The following is a 19,121-nucleotide window of genomic DNA, read 5'->3' as shown; positions in this document are numbered from 1 at the left end:
CAAGACCCAACATTAAGAAATAAAATAGCACTTGACCATTTTTTTCCCTGAAATGTAAGGAAAGTTTAACAAAATGTAGAATTCAGAGCTATTTCAACTCAGATCATGTCAAATAAATGCATTACGTTAATAAGGTGAAACACTTTAATAGTTTCTAAAAGCTTTTTTGAAACAGTAAAAAAAAAATCAATAGTGACAGTACCCAGTATCCTATAAAAACTCTTTATTATTATTCCTGGTATGATGTCTATAAAAGAGCAGTGGACGCTTCCATTTTCTGCCTGTAGGAATCAGTGTTTCTACATTTCACACAGAATGTGTCAAATGCTGTTTTGGCCATGGCCATCAAGACGTATCCCAACAACAGAGCGGTAGTTTCCTTCTGATCAAAATCAAAATTAATTTTTGACGTTGGGGCTGTAGATATAATAGACCAATTCGGTGTTTGCAAAAAGTATTTTTGAGCAGTTTTCAAGTAGCAGTCTATGAAAGCCATGGAATAAAAGAATAAATTTGAGTTTATATTTCAAAATTCTCACTTTATTCGTGCAATTCTGACATTATATCTCAATTCTGATAAGAAAAATCAACTTGTCATTCTCTCCGAAAAAGAAAAAATTGCTATTGTTGAGTTAAATTGAATTATAAAGTCCGAACTACGAGATATAAACTTCTATTTGTGAAGAAAAAAAGTCAGAATTGTGAGCTACAATAGGTAAATATGTAAAAATGCAAGATGTTATTGGTTTATATAGTACTTCATGCTGTAACTGTAGGGCTTAAGTAATTTGCCCCCTATGAACTGCATATGTGAATATTATAGACAAATTGTTTAAATCAAATTTATGCTTTAAAAATAGAGTAAACATCTGTGTTTAGCTTTAAATGCCATTTTTGACAACAGCATTCTATAAGAATGATTTGCATTCTGATTCTGACAACTAAAGATGTAATTTTTTTCTCTTATTCCATGGATTTTACTCATTTCCCTCCACTTTTTTACCTGTTTTTGTGCCACCACAATGCGTGCACAGCTGCAGGTGACTTAACTGTGACATCTACTTCAAATTGGTCTATTGTTTGCAATATATAGATGGTTATGTCACTAATGCAGTTATACAAACAACCTCCCAGTACACCCACAAACTGCATAGCAATGTATTAAAAAACACATAGATTGGCTTCATAGCAATGCCCCAGCATCATGAAAGCCAGTTTTGCACAAGAGCTACTCACATTTGAGTCTAAATGGAAAAATAAAAATAAATCTTATTTAAAATGTCCATATATTGCTCTAGATTTGTATACATGTTCTTAGCTAGACAGCATCAAATGTAATGTTTTAAATATTACTTTTTGTCTTGTTAAATGTGTTAAATGTGTAAATGTGTGTGTTTGCATGCTTCCATTAACAAAGAAGCAACGCTGTATGTCATTTGCACCTGACATGTACACAACTGTTTAAAAGTTTGAGATCAGATTTTTTTTTTTAAGAATTTAATACTTTTTATTCAGCATGGATGCATTAAAATGATCAAAATGACAGTAAGGACGTTTATAGTGTTGCAAAATATTTCTGTTTCAAATAAATGCTATTGAATATGAACTTTTTTCATCTAAGATTCCTAGAAAATAAAAAAGAGTGACCAAATCAATATATGAGAATGATTTCTACAGGACCATGTGGCACTGAAGACTGGGGAAATGATGCTGAAAATTCAATGTTGACAACATGGGAATAAATTACACTTAAAAATTTTCAAATATAAAACAGGTATTTTAAAGTGTAATAATATTTCACAATATTACTGTATTTTTGATTACATAAATGCATCCTTGGTGATCATAAGAACGTTAAAAAAAAACATTACAAAGTCTTACCGACCCCAAACTTTTAAACAGCAGTTTATCTTAGTTTAACAAACTGAAGGTGATACTACCTTGCTTTCCTTCCATCTTCACACCTGCCCTTTCTCATGAATGTACACAAATATATTTCTACATGCTCTATTTGTTCATTAAAGGTGTGATTCTGCATGAGATTAACACATAGAATCACACTCTAGTTAGACCATTGCAGCCATTTCCAGCAAGTTAATTTCTCATCTCTGTGCCCATTGATGTCTGTGTTTGTGTCACTAACCCTGACTGTCACACCTCTGTATATCTGTCTAATTTATCAGTCTCTCTTAGATTGTCAGCAGCCTGCTGCCTCAGTACCGCCAACCTCCCCACAACTGAGGCGCGGGAGGGCATCCACGGGCCACAGGTAACCCGCCCTTTGGAGGAACTCGCGCTCTACTGCTTCCTTTCTCACTCTATTTTTGTAGGGTCACACATTCACAAGTATTGTTAACAGCAGCCGCCCACTTGCTCACACTTTTAGAATACAATAGATACTGTATACACTATCAGTCAGAAGTTTCTAATAATTAATTTTTTTCATGTATTTAAATAAGGCATTCTAAACTCACCAATACAGCATTTATTTGATCAAAAATGCTGTAAAAACAATAGTGCAGTGAAATATTATTTACATTTAAAATGACTTGTTTTATTTGAATATTTTTAGGGGTTCAAGCACGTAGCGCAGAAACCCTGTTGTAATTGTTAGAATGGCCAAGGATCAGCAATCCCCATGTAAAACTGATTGGGCAGACCAAACCGTAAGTCGTTGAGACTTGAAACTTGCAGGGATGGTAGTACTCACACCGTCTACAAGGTCTCCAAGGCTCGCCCCAATTGGCCTGACGGGGACGGTACAGTGATCAAAAGTACAATATTGGTTCGTTGCAGGCTCAAGTGTGTCATTGGAATCCTTGGCTCACGCCGGACAAAACACACGCCTTGGATTCATCTGTTATTTTTGGGTATTTTTAACTTTTGTGAACTAGTCCTAGGTTTTTGGAACCAAACCAGTGCAGGAAGATTCTCTGAAGAGTGAATATCAATAATTATAAAAAAAAAAATAGAACTTTCGACCCTCCATCGCAAAAGGATGCCAAAACATTCAAAAGGGGCACGACTGCCGTTACTAAAACGGCTATAACTTTTGAACAGAATGAGATATCTTTGCCAAACTCACAATGCGTATATATGAAACTGAATCTGAGGACACATGAAAAAAGTCATGGAGCTCGGCCACTCTGTGGTGCTATAAGAGGGAAAAAACATAAAAACAGCCACAACTTAACACTCATTTGTCCTATCGACATGTAAATCGGTACGCATGGTCTTGGTCCAAAGTGCCACAAGTGGCTCAACAACACTCAGTGGGCCTATTTGACTGACGGCCCTAAAGGTCTGTGAGAAATTTGAAAGAAATCGGCAACTGGGGGGTGATGTTGCATTTTTCACGGGCTTAAACATTTGTATATTGTGTGGCTTTTCACACATGCACACGATATCCATGTCATTCGATAGGCCTCCTCATTCCAGACGACTTTTCCTCTGGAACCACTGCTGTTAATAAAACTGTTTGTTAAATGATAGAGAAGATGTAAAAAACCTACTTTTGTGAACTAGTCCTAGGTTTTTCACTCAATGTGGAAAAAACCACCACAGTGCAATTCTCTGGACTCTCTAGGTCAATAACTATCAAAAAAAATATCAAATTCACCCTTTGGGAAGCTATAACGGGGTTGTTTAGAAAAAGGGCCTGTCCAAGTATACCCAAAAGCCTATAAAGCTTAAACAAAAACTCAAAACTTCATGAAACCTGGTATGCACATGCGACAGGTGATTCTAAACAAGCATGCAAAGTTTTAAAGAGATCGGACCTAAGCTGCCACTATAACAGTCATAAATATTTTAAAAAAACACCATATTTCTATGGTCAATTATCTGTATTTGCCAAAAATGCCTTTTAAAATCATTGATTTAGGTGGTTACAGGCTTGCTAAATAATATGTAATATCTTTTTTAATATGCGCTTAAATGCCTTTAAGTGCTTAAACCCTGGTAATCACTGCATGCAGCTATATTTTAAAATAATTTTCTGTGAATTTTCATTACTCCAGTTTTTAGTGTCACATGATCCTTCAGAAATTGTTTTATTTGTTGATTTGGTGCAATTATTCTTGTTGCTCATTTAGAATGGTTCTTTTTAATTATCAGTGTTTTTTTTTTTTTTTTGCTTGATATTTTTGTGGAAACAGTGATACTTTTTTTTAAAAAATTCTGAATTCAACAAAAGAACAGCATCTATTTGAAATAGAAATCTTTTGTAACATTTAAAAAGTGTTTACTGTTACTGTTAAATATGTTGTGTCTTTGCTGAATTAAAGTTTTCATTTCTTTTCCTTTAAATTTTTTTTACATCCTACTTACTACTGTCTTTTGGTAGTGTATCATGGTTTCCACAAAAGTATTTGTTTATTAATGTTTCTTGAGCACCAAATCAGCATATTATACTTTCTGGATCATGTGACACTGAAGGCTGAAATAATAGCTTCTGAAAAGTCAGCTTTGCCATCACAGGAATACATTATGTTTTAAAATATATTCAAATACAAAACAGTTTTAATAATATTTTACAGTATTACTGTTTCTACTGTATCTTTAATCAAATAAATGCCGTCCTGGTTTCAAAAACTATTTAAAATCATAATTATTTCTAACTTTTGACTGATATGTTATACAAAAAATAAAATTGAGATGCCCAGCATCCTTTCATCACCCTCTCATCCCGAGTTGTCAAATATTGACAACATTCCTTTCGTCCCATACAACTTTGCCTTTGAAAAGCTACTTGCTTTTGCATGTGCCTCTGTGTGTCTGTCAAAAGTGAGTTTAATGTTCATGTCTGATTTTTTTTCTCTATAACAATTGCTCTAGTTTAATAGGAAACAGGATCTGGCGATTTCATTTTACACCAACTCATGGCCACTGTTTCTGTTTTCTCTCCCTTCTGCCCGTGTCTCTTGCTAGTCCTAATGTGTTGTTATCTCTTCAAGAGGACCAGACGACTGCAGCCAACTCCAGACTTCCATGTGATCCTTTAAACTGTCTGGCCCATCATTCTCATCTTTTCAACCCTTAGCCTCCTGTCGTTGGACTCTAACAGTGACCAGTTCTCACAGAGACTGATCAAGGGGGCGGGGCATATTTTGACCTCCAGCCAATCAGATGTGTGATCCCAGAGGGACCCGCCTCAATTTCTCACCTAATCACTGTAATTGGATGAATTATTCAGTGATGCTTATCGTGTACTAAATGTCATCCTGAGTGAGACGAGAGCAAACGGAAATGGACTGATGTATGCTTATTTATTTATCTATCTATTTATTACTTAATTTATTTGTGTTTTTGTTTGTTTGTTTTAAAATATGATGTGTGTTGTGTCTAATTATTTTAATACGAATATGAGTTTGGATATGAGTGCAGGTTATTGTAAAAAAATTAGTATTAATTACATCAACACAGGAGTAGTATTACAGTATGCAAGCCAAGGTGAAAACTAATATTTTCAATCTTTAATGCACCAAAAAGTGTGACATTATAGAAAGATGTGTTTGAAAAGTTGAAGAGAGGTAAACATACACAATTTTCAATAAGTAGAAACAATTTTCAGTATGATACGTTAGTGACCTTTGACCTTCAAGCTGCTGAGGTGATGTTTGGATACAGTGATACTACGAATGAGTTTTGCAGATCTCTAACATTGCACGTGGAATTTGTTTCTTTGTCCTTTTTTTAGTTTATTGCAATGCATAAATATTATATTTTATACCTGAATTCTCTTTTTTATTGTAAGATAAGTCTTTGAGGATTGAGTGGACATGTAGGCCTAGTTCAGTGCCCGTTGGGCCAAAATCATGTTTGAGGGATTGGAGTTAAAGCTTGAGTGAGGCTTGATCCCAGTGCACTGCTAAATTTGAACATGAAGTGGGTTTATTATTCTCAGATCTGCTCCAAAAACAGCATACAAGCCCTATTTACTGTAGCCCATATTCACTAGAATCTCTCGTTTTCATTTTCTCCTTAAGTTATCTTATATAAAGCACAAAGGCATTTATCTATGCATTTTGAAACAGGCACATAATCATTTTCATGTCATTTGCTCATGCCCCCCAATCACATTTGTGATTTGTACCAGCAGGGCTTGGAGAAATATCAGATGTCATTGTTTTTATACAGCAGCAAACCACAAAACACATTTTCGGTCCCGTTGATTGGCTGAAAGGTTATTGATGGGTCTAGATGAAAAATCCACCAGACACTTCTCAAAGCATAACTGTATCCATTGTGGAACGAGAACAAAGCTTAGTCTGTTTAATGACATGCAAAGAAGGATATAAGATCAATGGTTTCATTCACAATCTCTTTTAGCTCCCAGTTCTCAGTTTCTGTTCAGTCTAACCCGTTCATTTGCCGTTTAAGACGCTGTTTATTCTTCTTGAGCATTTCTAATGAGACAAGCGGAGTTTCGATTTTATTAACTACACGTTGTGGTAGATTTGTTGCCCCTGAAGTGAAATTTACTGAATAACACCCACAACGTCACATGATGTGTAAACTGGTGAAAGCATGATCTTGCCGCAGGATATTTTTATGTGTATACAGTCATAAGCAACATACTTTTTGTGAAATAAAATCTAAAAACAACATTTGCAGAGTCCTGTCCTGATTACTTGAGAGACAGTGTACCGATACATTTGTTGCACTTTTGTTGCCTTTAAAATTCCTTTTGCATTTTGTCTTTTTATTGTCTTTCAGTTTTTATTAATGATATATTTTATAATACTCCCAATCAACTTTAAACAAGCATTAGTCTCGGTTCTCTGATTTAACATGTTTTAGGTGAACAGGTTCAAAAGATTTGACTTGAATAATTGTACTTATTAATAAAAAGTTATTTATTAATTTACACTACCAGTCAAAAGTTTTTGAACAGTAAGATTTTTAATGTTTTTAAGAAGCCTTTTCTGCTCATCAAACTTGCATTTATTTGATCCAAAGTCAAGCGCAAACAGTAAAAATTTTGAAATATTTTTACTATTTAATAACTGATTTCTATTTGTTTTCTATTTTAAAATGTGTTTTATTTCTGCGATTTAGCTGAATTTTTAGCATTATTACTGGTCACATGATCCTTCAGAAATCATTTTGATATTCTGATTTGCTGCTCAAAAAACATTTATTTTTTTCTTTGATGAATAGAAATTTCAGAAAAACTAAAATAAAAAAATTATCTGAAATAGAAATATTTTGTAAAATTATAAATGTCTTTATCATCACTTTTGATGAATTTAAAGCATCTTGCTAAATAAAAGTATTAATTTCTATTTCTTTACCAAAAAAAAAAATATATATATATATATATATATATATATGTGTGTGTGTGTGTGTGTGTGTGTGTGTGTGTGTGTGTGTGTGTGTGTGTGTGTGTGTGTGTGTGTGTGTGTGTAAATATATGTATGTATAATTATAAAAATATAATATAAATAATGTATAATTTATTTATATGTATAAATAGTACATAGTAAATTTATTTCACAATATTACAGCTTTGCTGAATTTTTGATTATTTAAATCCAGGCTTGGTGAGCAAAAGATACTTTAAAAAAACATTAAAAATGTTACTGTTCAAAAACTTTTGACTGGTAGTATATATGTATTTATAAATAATTTATTTATTTATTAATTTAACTTTTGCTTGTTGCAATTTTGCCTGGTCACTGTACAGTTGTTCAGTGCAGATAACCCCAAATAACATTGTGCAACAGTTAATTGGATCACAAGTGTTTTCAAGTCTTCAGAAAGGTCAGAACAAAGTGAAAATGACTGGCTAACCCTATATACTTTTAATAACATACTCATTTATAGTTATTTATTTTATTTCATAACCTTTGATACAGTTTGTGTCTAGTTACAGTTCTTCAATGCAGATAATCCCTTGGCCTGGAGTCAAAACACCGGTTCTCTAATTTGATTGGCTAAGCAGTGTTCAGGTAAACGGATTCAAATAATTCGACTCACTGAGGTGAATCAAAATCAAAATCAAAATCCCCACAAACTAATATTTTGAGGTCAGTGAGTGAAACTGTACAGAAGGAGGTTGGAGCACAGAGGAAATGATTGGACCAATCGTGCTATCAGAGCTCTTAGAGGGCGGTGATATGAGCTGATAAAGCGATAATGACTGGCTCAGATCAGTATACTACTGTACAAGCCAGAGAATCTGAGTAAAACACTAATTCGAAGCGTTTCGCTTTAATCTTACGTAACACTACAGAGTTCTTACGGTTGCAGACGCTTAAGACATGGACTTAGCCCGAAATGCTGCGTGGACGTAAAACACCTGTTATTTAATTACTAAGGATTCAGTTTGTAAAGCAAGTCTTTTAAATGTTGGAACGAAATAACGACAACATGAGTGAACTGAGGAGAAACGCTATCCGGAGGAAGTCGAAGCCAAAGCAAACAGCAGGCTCGCCGGCGGAGGAATGCCCGGAATCCTCAGGTGAGTGAAGCGGTCAGGTAAGAGTGGATAGTCCGCTTATGGATTTATCCTTGTCATCCCAAACGTCCAAAACACTGAACGCATTTGTTTCTGGCAAACAGTTCTGCTGTCAAGCGAACTTTTGAGTGTTTATACGTAACGTTTTGGGATTATTTTCTTCGTTCAGGCATTAGAAATGGCAACATGTGACAGTGACACACCACTGACACTGGTTGTAACGTTTTTCAAAGGTTAATGTGTAAATTTTGTGTTTGCTTGTTTGTTTATTTTTACATATGGAAAATCTCTATCGACTGACACATTATATCTCATCCACTACATATTTGATTTATGGTGTAAATAGTTGATAAATATTTACATTCTGATAAACATAGCCTATATGTGACAGTGGACCACAAAACCAGTCATAAGAGTAATTTCTTTCAATTGAGATTTATATTTGATGAGTAAATAAGCTTTCCATTGATATATGGTTTGTTAGGATAGGACAATATTTGGCCGAAAAAAAACAGCTATTTGAAAATCTGGCATCTGAGGGTGCAAAAATTTCAAATATTGAGAAAATAACCTTTAAAGTTGTCCAAATTAAGTTCTTAGCAATGCATTTTGCTAATAAAAAAAAAGGTTTTGATATATTTATAGTAGGAAATCTTAATATCCTTACTTAAAATCTTAATGATTTTTGGCAAAGATAATTTTGACCCATACAATGTGTTTTTGGTCATTGCTACATATACCCATGCTACTTAAGACTGGTTTTATGGTCCAGGGTCACATATGATAAATATACAGCACTGTAAAGTTATGTAGGTCTTTTTGGAAAGAATGGTGCAGTGCTAGATCAAAATTAAAACCATGAATCCTTCATTAAATATTTAATTTGCAACACATATAAATAAAATAGCAGCATCTACTTTTAATGTGTCTTTTTATTTCTTAGTTTTAATATATAAAACCAGCTCAGACAATCTTTTCTTGCTCAAATTCATCACCGTGGGTTGCCTTAATCTCTGACCGCACACAAGAGATTTGGCAAAACGTGGAAAATGCATTGGAAAACATGCCAGACTCCATTTTCTATCTTGGAAGAAAGCTCTGTTTGTGCTGAAAGCTCAGGATATGAGCGTGAACAAGTCATAACAGGTTGCGTTGCAGTGTTTGCAATAGTGACATGTCTCATCTCTGATTCAGTCTGCATAATTCTGTAGCTGAAGGATGAGGAATGTGCAGGAGTACTGCTGTTATTCTGCACAGCCTATTAGATATTTCAAATCTGTTGAATCAGTCTATGTTTAGGAATAGCAGCCCTTCAAGACTACTCTACATGGCACAACACATCTACTTATGTATAAAAGTCAATTGGTGCCATGGAGTCTAGTGTGTCTGCGGCTGGGTGAATGCCAATGCAGATTTTGCCTTTCAGTGACAACAAAACATTATGGTTTGTTGGATAATGTTGCATAGGAATTTCGTTTTAAGATTAGGTTTTTGTGTTAATTATATCAACCTGATTTGATTTTCTCTATAATATAGTATTTATTCTTAATGCTGGCTATTCACTATTGTCAGTCCAGAGGACTGGTACTGTGTCTTATTGAAGAGACTGCAGTGGGTCTCATTTATCCGTGAAGTTCCACTTTCTGCGCCTGTGAGCTTGACTGTGAATCGGAACGAGCATGAGGAACTCAATGAGGTAGATTGTTGTTGATGTCTATGGGAGTTAGATGCTGGATTTTATTTGCTGAAAACATTGCTTTCATGAGGGATTTGTATAGTTGATTCACTTCCGACATGCAAAGCAATGCAAAAATACAAAATCAAATGCAGTATAGTCCAACTGTACAATTTACAAAATATTAGAGATGATCAGACTGATAATTAGTTTTGCACGTCAAAGACTGACACAGAAAAGAAGAAATTGAATAAAGTCGTTATTTTTCTTTTCTTTGCACACAAAAAGTATTGTCATAGCTTTATAAAATTAAGATTGAACCACTGCTGTCACATGGACTGTTTTAACAATGTCCTTACTTCATTTCTAGGCCTTGAACATGTAATTTGCTGTCTATGCAGGGTCAGAAAACTCGGATTTTATCAAAAATATCTTCCGAAGATAAACTCCTGAAGGTCTTACTGGTTTGGAATGACATGAGGATGAGCAATTAATGACAGAATTTTCATTTATGGGTGAACTTTGCCTTTAATCTGAAGAAATGCTTGGGCTGCTCTTATATTCAGTTTATTTAAACAATAGAGTTGATGCAGCTTGAACAGGAAAAAGATCAGGGACCCTTGGGAGCTATTTCCTGCAGAAAAAAAAAATACTAGATAGAAACTAGATAGAAATGTTTTCATCTTCAAACTTATGGAATTTGAGTAAAATAACTATATTTGGCATGCGCTAGCACAAGCATACTGTTGTTAAAGTTAACTATTAATTTGCTGTGATGCTTCGCTGAATCCATGCTTCCTTCCCGACACTGAACTCAGTGTTTTAGGAGTTCAGAGTCAGGTGAGACGAACCTGTTGTCATAACATCATCAGAGCCTATCAGGCTTTATTTGGATGTGATTGGTGTATTCTGCACTAAAGCAGGGCTGTATTTTATGATGTGAGAGAGAGGGGTTATAAATAACTCATGGATACACACCCTCCATTATCCTCTAGTAAATATTTGAGGAGACCGCGGACCAGCCACAGGAAATGAGACACAATTTCAACTATAACACTGGGATCTAATCTACATTAAATATGGTCATATCAGCAAGGAATTGACATTATTACTCACTTTTAATACTTTATATTTAGGTATGTGGCTTTACAGAGCTTTTTTCAAGGCAGATGTATATGCAGAAACATCCAGCAGGTGGCAGTATAACATCAAAAAAGGTTTTGCAACCTCAACACTGCCCAGAGATTAATGCTTAATAGCTTCTAATCAATGTGTGTTTATGTCAATCAGAACTGGTTGTGTGTTCCTGTAAATGAAGTTAAATTTCATATTTTGTAAACCTGTTATATTTCACCTGTTTCTTTTGGTATACACTGCTTACAATAAGATCATTTAAGGCAAATTATAGATAATTTAAATTTTTATATATATAAACTACTGTTCAAGAGTTTGGGGTCAGTATTTTATTTTATTTTATTTTTTTTAAGAAAATAATTAAATTTACCAAGGATTCCTTAAATTTATCAAAAGTCAGGAATCAATTTGTTTTTATTTTTTTTTTTCAAAATGAAGAATCATGCGACAGTGAAGACTGGGGTAACAGCTGCTGAATTTTTTTGTTTTGCCATCACAGAAATAAATTACATTTTAAAATATATTAAAGTGTATATACACTAGTACCAGTCAAAAGTTTTTAAACAGTAAGATTAACTTAAAAGAAGTCTTCTGCTGACCAAGCCTGAATTTATTTAAATATAAAATGAAATATTTTAAGTTAAAGCAAAATATTTTTACTATTTAAAATAACTGTTTTCTATTTGAATATTTTTTTAAATGTAATTTATTCCTGTGATTTCAAAAATGAATTCTTAGCATCATTACTCCAGTCACATGATGTTTTAGAAATCGATCAAATAATCTAATTTGCTGTTTAAAAAAAAAACATTTATTATTATTATGTTGAAAACGGCTAAGTTGAATATTTTCAGGTTTCTTCTATGAATAGAAAGCTAAAAAGAACAGGATTTATTGGAAATAGAAATCTTTCATAACGTTATAAATGTCTTCATCTTCACTTTTGATTAATTTAAAGCATCCTTGCTAAATAAAAATATCAATTTCTATAATTAATGAGCTTATAGAGCCAAGCTTTTGAATAGTATATGTTACAAAAGCTTTTTATTTCAGATAAATGCTGATCCTTGGATCTATCTACATATGAAGAAATCCTGAAAAAAATGTTCTCAACTGTTGATAATAATAAATAATGTTTATTGATCAGCAAATCAGCATATTAGAACTTGAGTAATGATGCTGAAAATGTAGCTTTGATCACAGAAGTAAATTACATTTGAAAATATATTCAAATAGAAAACAGTTATTTTAAATAGTAAAAATATTTCAAAATTTTACTGTTTTTGCTGTAGTTGGGATGGATGAAATAAATGCAGGCTTGGTGAGCAGAAGAAACATCTGCATTAAAAATTAAAAACATTAACCCCAGGTTTCACAGACCTGGCTTAAACCTAATCCCAGACTAAACTGCAAGTCTGAGCTGTTTTAACTAAAAGAAACTTGCACTGACTGATCTTAAAATATATCAGTGCCTTTGTTTTGTCTCAAGATACACACCAGTAATGTTTTTTTTCTAAGGCACATTTATAAAAATTACTTAATGTCTTAATAGAACTACGGCCTAATCCTGGTTTAGTCTAAACCCTGTCTGTGAAACCAGCCCTAAAAATCTTACTGTTCAAAAACTTTTGACTTAGTGTATATTAAAATAGAAAACCAATTATTATTTTAAATTGTAATAGAATATTTTTTGATAAAATAATTTGATAAACTGGGGGAAAAGCCCCAAACTTTAAAACAGTAGTGTATAGAGGTAAATAATTTAATTTAATAGTTAATTTAAGATCATTTACTGAGCATTTACCTAATCAGGACCACCACAACTGGTAGTTTTAACAAAGACAACATTTGAAATAACTCTATATTTCCCATGTAAATATTCAAGGGAGGGGTGGGGTTAAGGCTTTGTTTACATGCATGGGAAGGTCCGGTGGGCAAGGTCAACCCGAAATGACGCACTTCCTGTCAGAGAGGGAACATTTCTACTCAGGTAGTGATGACGGGAGGGTGAATTCCTCTCTTGCCTATTGTAAAGAACACAATGCACAGCAGACAGGGGTTTTGCAAGGTCTTGTGTTAGTCATTTCAAACTGTAGGTTGCTAATCGGGTTAAAAAGTCAATGAGAAATCAGGAACAGTGACTTATTCTAAAGGGTGTAAGATTTTTGAATCCGATTCTATGTAATTTCCTTCGTTTCATTTGCCTTCCTGACTCTAGAGACTTCAAGACCCTAGCCTAGATGATTGATTTCACACTTAGTTGACTCAAGGCTCTGCTCTGTTTACCTATGAGGATTAGTTATAGTAATGGAGCTTTACGTAACCCACCCCTCCACCCTGGGCAGTCCTGTCCATGCCCCTTTCCTCTTGATCAACTCGACTGCTAAGCAGGGCTGGAGTTTCCTGATTTTTTGTCTGGACTTTCCCCCCCTCGGGCTGGAGGAATGGGGCAATCCTTTAGGTCGAACATCATGCCTAGAACAAACTCATTTTTGGAGACTTTCTGCACTAGGAGCCTCACCTAGACTCTTGCTGGACTCAAGATTTAATGGAACATTCTGGAATGCCAACATAGGCAAAAAGCATATATATTTCTTATCAATGAATGAAGAAGCATTGAAAAACTTGGAATCTTATGAGTATTAGGATCCTTTGGCTTTTAAGTGAAAAGTCTTCTGCAAAAATCCATTAGGGAAAAGTTTGGAGCTTGGTTTTGTAAACCTGCTTTTTAGAGGTGAGCACCAGAGGGATTGAGAGAGGAAGTGGTGATACAGTGGATATTTTTGTCCATTCTTCATCTACAGGAAGCCGGGCTTCACTTTCTCCCCCTGCTTTCTCGGCAGTCCTTTTGTGGAACCCCTGGATTCTTCACATCAGTGTCTTTAACTTTTCTCTGTGTTGTAAAGTCTGTCTGATGGACAGTGATGGATTGTCTGGGTTCTGGCCTCAGGAAAGCTCTCCTCCACCGCACAGCCTCCGGTAGGTGATCCAACGCTTCTCACTTTAATGAGCTCCAACATGCCAGCAATGAGAAGTTTTACCGTGACTCTGGAAAAGAAAGTAGCGTTTGGTTGTCAGAGAATGGGGGAGAGGAGGCTGTTAACCAAACTCTGATTATCACCCGGTCGAGATCTAAAAATGAATCTGTTGACGAGTAGGAAAGCTGCGTTCATGTAAGCACAAAACAGCGTATCATGGGGAATGGATTGAGAAAAATGAAGCATCGTCGGAAGTATTGGTTTTGGCCAACTACAGGTAATGTTCAGTTTCAGTAATTGTTCATGAGTTGGTTGTCAAGTCAACATAGTTTGGTGTTACATTTTGGGAGTAAATAACAATTCTGTCATTCATTTACTCCTCATGTTATTCCAAAATGCAAAGAAGCGTATTTTGAAAACTATCTTCTTACATTATTTTGGACCCCATTGACTTTCATTGTATGGACAAAACACTCAAACATTCTTCAAAATATCTTTTTTTTTTTTTTTGTCTTCTGCAGAAGAAAGAAACTCATACAGGTATTGAGTGACAAAAGGGTGATCTATTTTTTATATTAACTATTTTTTTTAATTGCTGCATGTAAAGAAAGTGCCAGCTGTCTGGAAAAGTTTAATATCTGTACAAAAAGGTGGGTTTAAATGATTCACCATTAAACTCTGTCTATCACAGAAAGATTGTAAATAGAGGTGGGCAATATGACTAAAATCCTATTTCACAATATGAGTAATTTTATTGGTCTATGTGATATAAGAAAGTGTTTATAGCAACTGGACAAAAAACTACAGTAGTATGTTGTATAAAGTAGTCAAATGTATAAAAACACTGCATATTCCTCACTGTGCAAAATAAAACATATAGTCTTATTAAAGTTACAAAAGTGGTTTAATCAAGAACAGTGATAAATTATCTTTCTTTTGTTGTTTGATTAACATGAATGAAAGACAGCAGGAATATTAGACTGCTGTCTCTTTAGGAGTGTTTTCTTTCTCGGCTGTTTGCGACAGGCTTTTTGACACATACTCAAAAGTGTATTTAGCCATTTCAAGGCCTTTTCTACCAATTTTAATTCATATTTTTGAGAATATCAAGATATAAAGCAAAACAAATGTTGAATTGTGGTCCTTATATACAGTTGAGGTCAAAAGTTTACACCCCCCTTTCAGAATCTGCAAAATGTTAATTATTTTACCAAAATAAGAGGGATCATAAAAAATGCAGGTTATTGTTTATTTAGTATTGACCTGAATAAGATATTTCACATAAAAGATGTTGACATATAGTCTACAAGAGAAAATAATAGTTGAATTTATAACAAAAAAATGACCCTCCATAAAAACCTTTTGAATTTGAAGATCAGGGTAAATGTAACTTGAAAAAAAAATTGTCTTCTGGGAAACATGTAACTATCTTCTGTAGCCTCTGAAGGATAGTACTAAATGAAAAAAAATATGATATTTAGGCAAAATAACAAAAAACATACACAACTCCATTTTGTTCAAAAGTTATCACCCCCAGCTTTTAATGCATGTTTTTCTTCTGGGGCATCAGTGAGCGTTTGAACCTTCTGTAATAGTTGCATAGGAGTCCCTCAGTTGTTGTCACTGCGAAAAGATGGATCTCGAAATCATACAGTCATTGTTGGAAAGAGTTCAAATACATAAAAATGCTGGAAAACCTAAGAGTTTGTGGGACCTGAAGGATTTTTTCTGAAGAACAGGCAGTTTAACTGTTCAGGACAAACATGGAACTCATGAGCAACTATGGCTAAATAAAAAAACTTTTGAACTGGGTCATTTTTATAAATACAACTATTATTTTCTCTTGTGGGCTACATGTGAACATCTTTTATGTGATACAATAACATGCATTTTTATGACCCCTCTTATATTGGTAAAATAATTAACATTTTGCAGATTCTAAAAGGAGGGTGTAAACTTTTGACCTCACTTGTAACAGATGCTTGAAGTGAAAAGGTTAAATGTATTGGGTGACATCAGCAGAAAATGAATTTTTAGAAACAATATACGGAGACAAACATTTTTTCTTTAAAATAACATTCTCTGATAAATTGTGCATAACAAGAGTGTGTATTAGGATTTTAGTTGTGTACATACAGTAAATGTGTGCATTTGTGGTCATGCATTTCTGAGATGAGTATTGCATGCGGCAGATGAGCTCATTACATGTTTCTTAATAGTTACACAAAGTAATCTGAGCTTTTGTCCACTGGCTGGTTTAAACTGAACTTGGTTTTCTGTTGAAATAATGCCTGCAGCTGTTTCAGGGCTAATCCAGACAACTCATTCTCTCTCTTAGACACTGTTTTGTCCCGCCCCCTCTAAACTAACTAAGCTTCTTTTAGCTAATCTAAACCTCCATTGACTTATTGCTGACTGGGGGCCCAGACAGTCTGGTTTATTTATTTTTTCAACCATATTATAGACAATATGTCTCCCCATGTGTGCAATAATAAACTATGGTTTAAGTCTTAATGTGAGAGGGCTACACAAGTGGTCACAGACGTGTGCTTGTCAGACTTGAGTGTCCTCAACGTCTACATTAAGTGAACACCACTCACAGATGTTTATGTGGCTTGAGTAAACATCACCCTTTAACTGTTTATGCGAGTGAATGCACTACTGCCTTGTTTATTTAATCATTTTATCATTCCCTCTATAGCACAGACTTGAATTTGCAGGTCAGATATTTTTTTGCATAATGGTAGGATTGTGGCACAGTATGTGAAACTGTTTATATGAGGATTGTGTCCAAAATCAGTTACTAACCCAAGCAGAGGAAAAGCACAAGTCTCTTGAGATCTGGGAACCAACACACACAAGTCCTCCAACTGTTCTGCTTGGCAGGAACTACTGGCCCATTATTTCATGATTTTATTGTTGTGGGTTTGCGAAGGACTAGTCATGGTCTATTTAAAGAACCACAGTTTATTCTTTCTCTCTGTAATTTGCTAGGAAGGAAGAGACTGTTTAAGTGTGTTTTTATTTAGTTATAATGTTTTCACACTAATAACTTCAGAGATTTGCATATTGATTAATTAATGTACAATCTACTAAACCTTTTTACAGGGTTCTGGGGAAAAAATCACATTAATTCTTTAGAGAAATTGATTTTGGCCAATTTACGTATTCAATCTTTGAAAAATAGTTCACCCAAAAATAAAAATTTGCTGAAAAATTTCTCACCATCAGGCCATCCAAGATATAGATAAGGTTTGTTTCTTCATCTGAACAGATTTGGAGAACCTAAGAAAGCATTATTATGGATTATGGACTATTTTTAAGTTAAAAGCGCCATAAAAAGCATTTGTTTTTACTGACACACAGATTTTAACTTCACATGATCATATCATATGTGACCCTGGACCACAAAACCAGTCATAAGGTAAAATTTTACAAAACTGAGATATATACATCATATGAAAGCTCAATAAATAAGCTTTCTATTGATGCATAGTTTGTTAGGATAGGACAATATTTGTCTGAGATACATCTATTTGAAAATCTGCAATCTGAGGGTGCAAAAAAATCAAAATACTGAGAAAATCACCTTTAAAGTTGTCCAAATTAGGTTCTTAACAATGCATTTTACAAATCAAAAATTACATTTTGATAGGTTTACAGTAGGAATTTTACAAAAAATCTTCATGGAACATGATCTTTACTTAATTTCCTAATGATTTTTGGCATAAAAGAAAAATCAATAATTTTGACCCATACAATGTATTTTTGGCTATTGCTACAAATATACCCCAGCGACTTAAGACTGGTTTTGTGGTCCAGGGTCACATATGGATTACTTGTGGGTTATTGTGATGTTTCTATCAGCAGTTTGGACTGTCGGCACCCATTCACTGCAAAGGATCAGATGATGGGCATGTGATCTAATGCTAATGCTAAATTTTTCCAAATATGTTTAGATGAAGGAATAAACTCATCGACATCTTGTATGACCTAAAAGTAAGTACATTTTCAGCAAATTTTCATTTTTGGTTAACTAGTCATTTAAATTGACCTTTCGGATGAAGTTTGATAGACAGGTGATCTGACCAATCAAACTGACAAACAAACCAGAGAAGAGAGTGAATTAACATCGGTGGACTTGAGCTTGAAAAACGGTGTATTGACTTCTTTCCGTGGTGGAAAAAAGGTACCTTCTGATGTTCATTCATGTTTATTTTGCACTTTAACTAGTAAAGGAGGATTGCGAAGGATTAATTAGATCTACCAATCAGAGAAGTGAAAACTTGTGTAGTATTTGTTTGTACTTTAATATTTTGCAGCGCAGTTGGTAAAAAGGATAACTTGCAAAGTTTTATATTGTATAATGTTACTATTATTGCTGATTCTGTTACATCATCCCAAGTGGTTCCTGAGAATACTAGTTCTTTCCCCTACTGAAGACATTTGTAGTCATATCAGTCGTGATTTTTAAATTCCTTTTAGCTTTAAATCAAATATTGATTCATCCTGTTGCTTGGCTTGACAAGGCTTAGTCTTCTGAGAAATTGACCCAAGGCTGTTTAAAAAGATTGATGGTCAGTATGCTCTATTGACATTGTTACAGTTGTTCAGCGGGTGATTGGAATGCTTTTACACCTGTGGTCAACCACAAATGCAAATGAAAAAAAATTGTTATTAAATGCTTTCATGCACCTGAATAATGACATCACATCCTTCCTGTACAACTTCCAGAGCCACGATGACATCTCACCTCCCATTTTGAGAGCTTCCTCCTGTTTTCCTTTTGCTCTATCTCTTTCTGGCATTCCCTTTTCATTACCTTTCTGTCTGTGTTCAGTGCAGTTTTGATAATGACATTTATGCTGAAGTG

General features: G+C 34.3%; 2 protein-coding genes across 2 annotated transcripts in view; both read left to right on the top strand.

Moving 5' to 3' along the window:
- Window positions 1–6,598, top strand: part of LOC141284363 (protein bicaudal D homolog 1-like) — an 86,095-nt gene extending 79,497 nt beyond the window's left edge. The window contains exons 12-13 of the mRNA XM_073817360.1: window positions 2,194–2,269; window positions 4,930–6,598. Of these exons, the coding sequence (XP_073673461.1) occupies window positions 2,194–2,241 (48 nt within the window). The 3' untranslated portion in view covers window positions 2,242–2,269; window positions 4,930–6,598. The remainder of the gene's footprint in view (window positions 1–2,193; window positions 2,270–4,929) is intronic.
- Window positions 6,599–8,373: 1,775 nt separating this feature from the next.
- Window positions 8,374–19,121, top strand: part of LOC141284362 (FYVE, RhoGEF and PH domain-containing protein 4-like) — a 25,861-nt gene continuing 15,113 nt past the window's right edge. The window contains exons 1-2 of the mRNA XM_073817359.1: window positions 8,374–8,464; window positions 14,177–14,249. Coding sequence (XP_073673460.1) covers window positions 8,374–8,464; window positions 14,177–14,249 — 164 coding nt within the window. The remainder of the gene's footprint in view (window positions 8,465–14,176; window positions 14,250–19,121) is intronic.

This window comes from Garra rufa, chromosome 14, assembly GCF_049309525.1.
Source record: "Garra rufa chromosome 14, GarRuf1.0, whole genome shotgun sequence".
NCBI lineage: Eukaryota > Metazoa > Chordata > Actinopteri > Cypriniformes > Cyprinidae > Garra > Garra rufa.
This window is presented reverse-complemented; position numbering and strand designations above follow the sequence as displayed.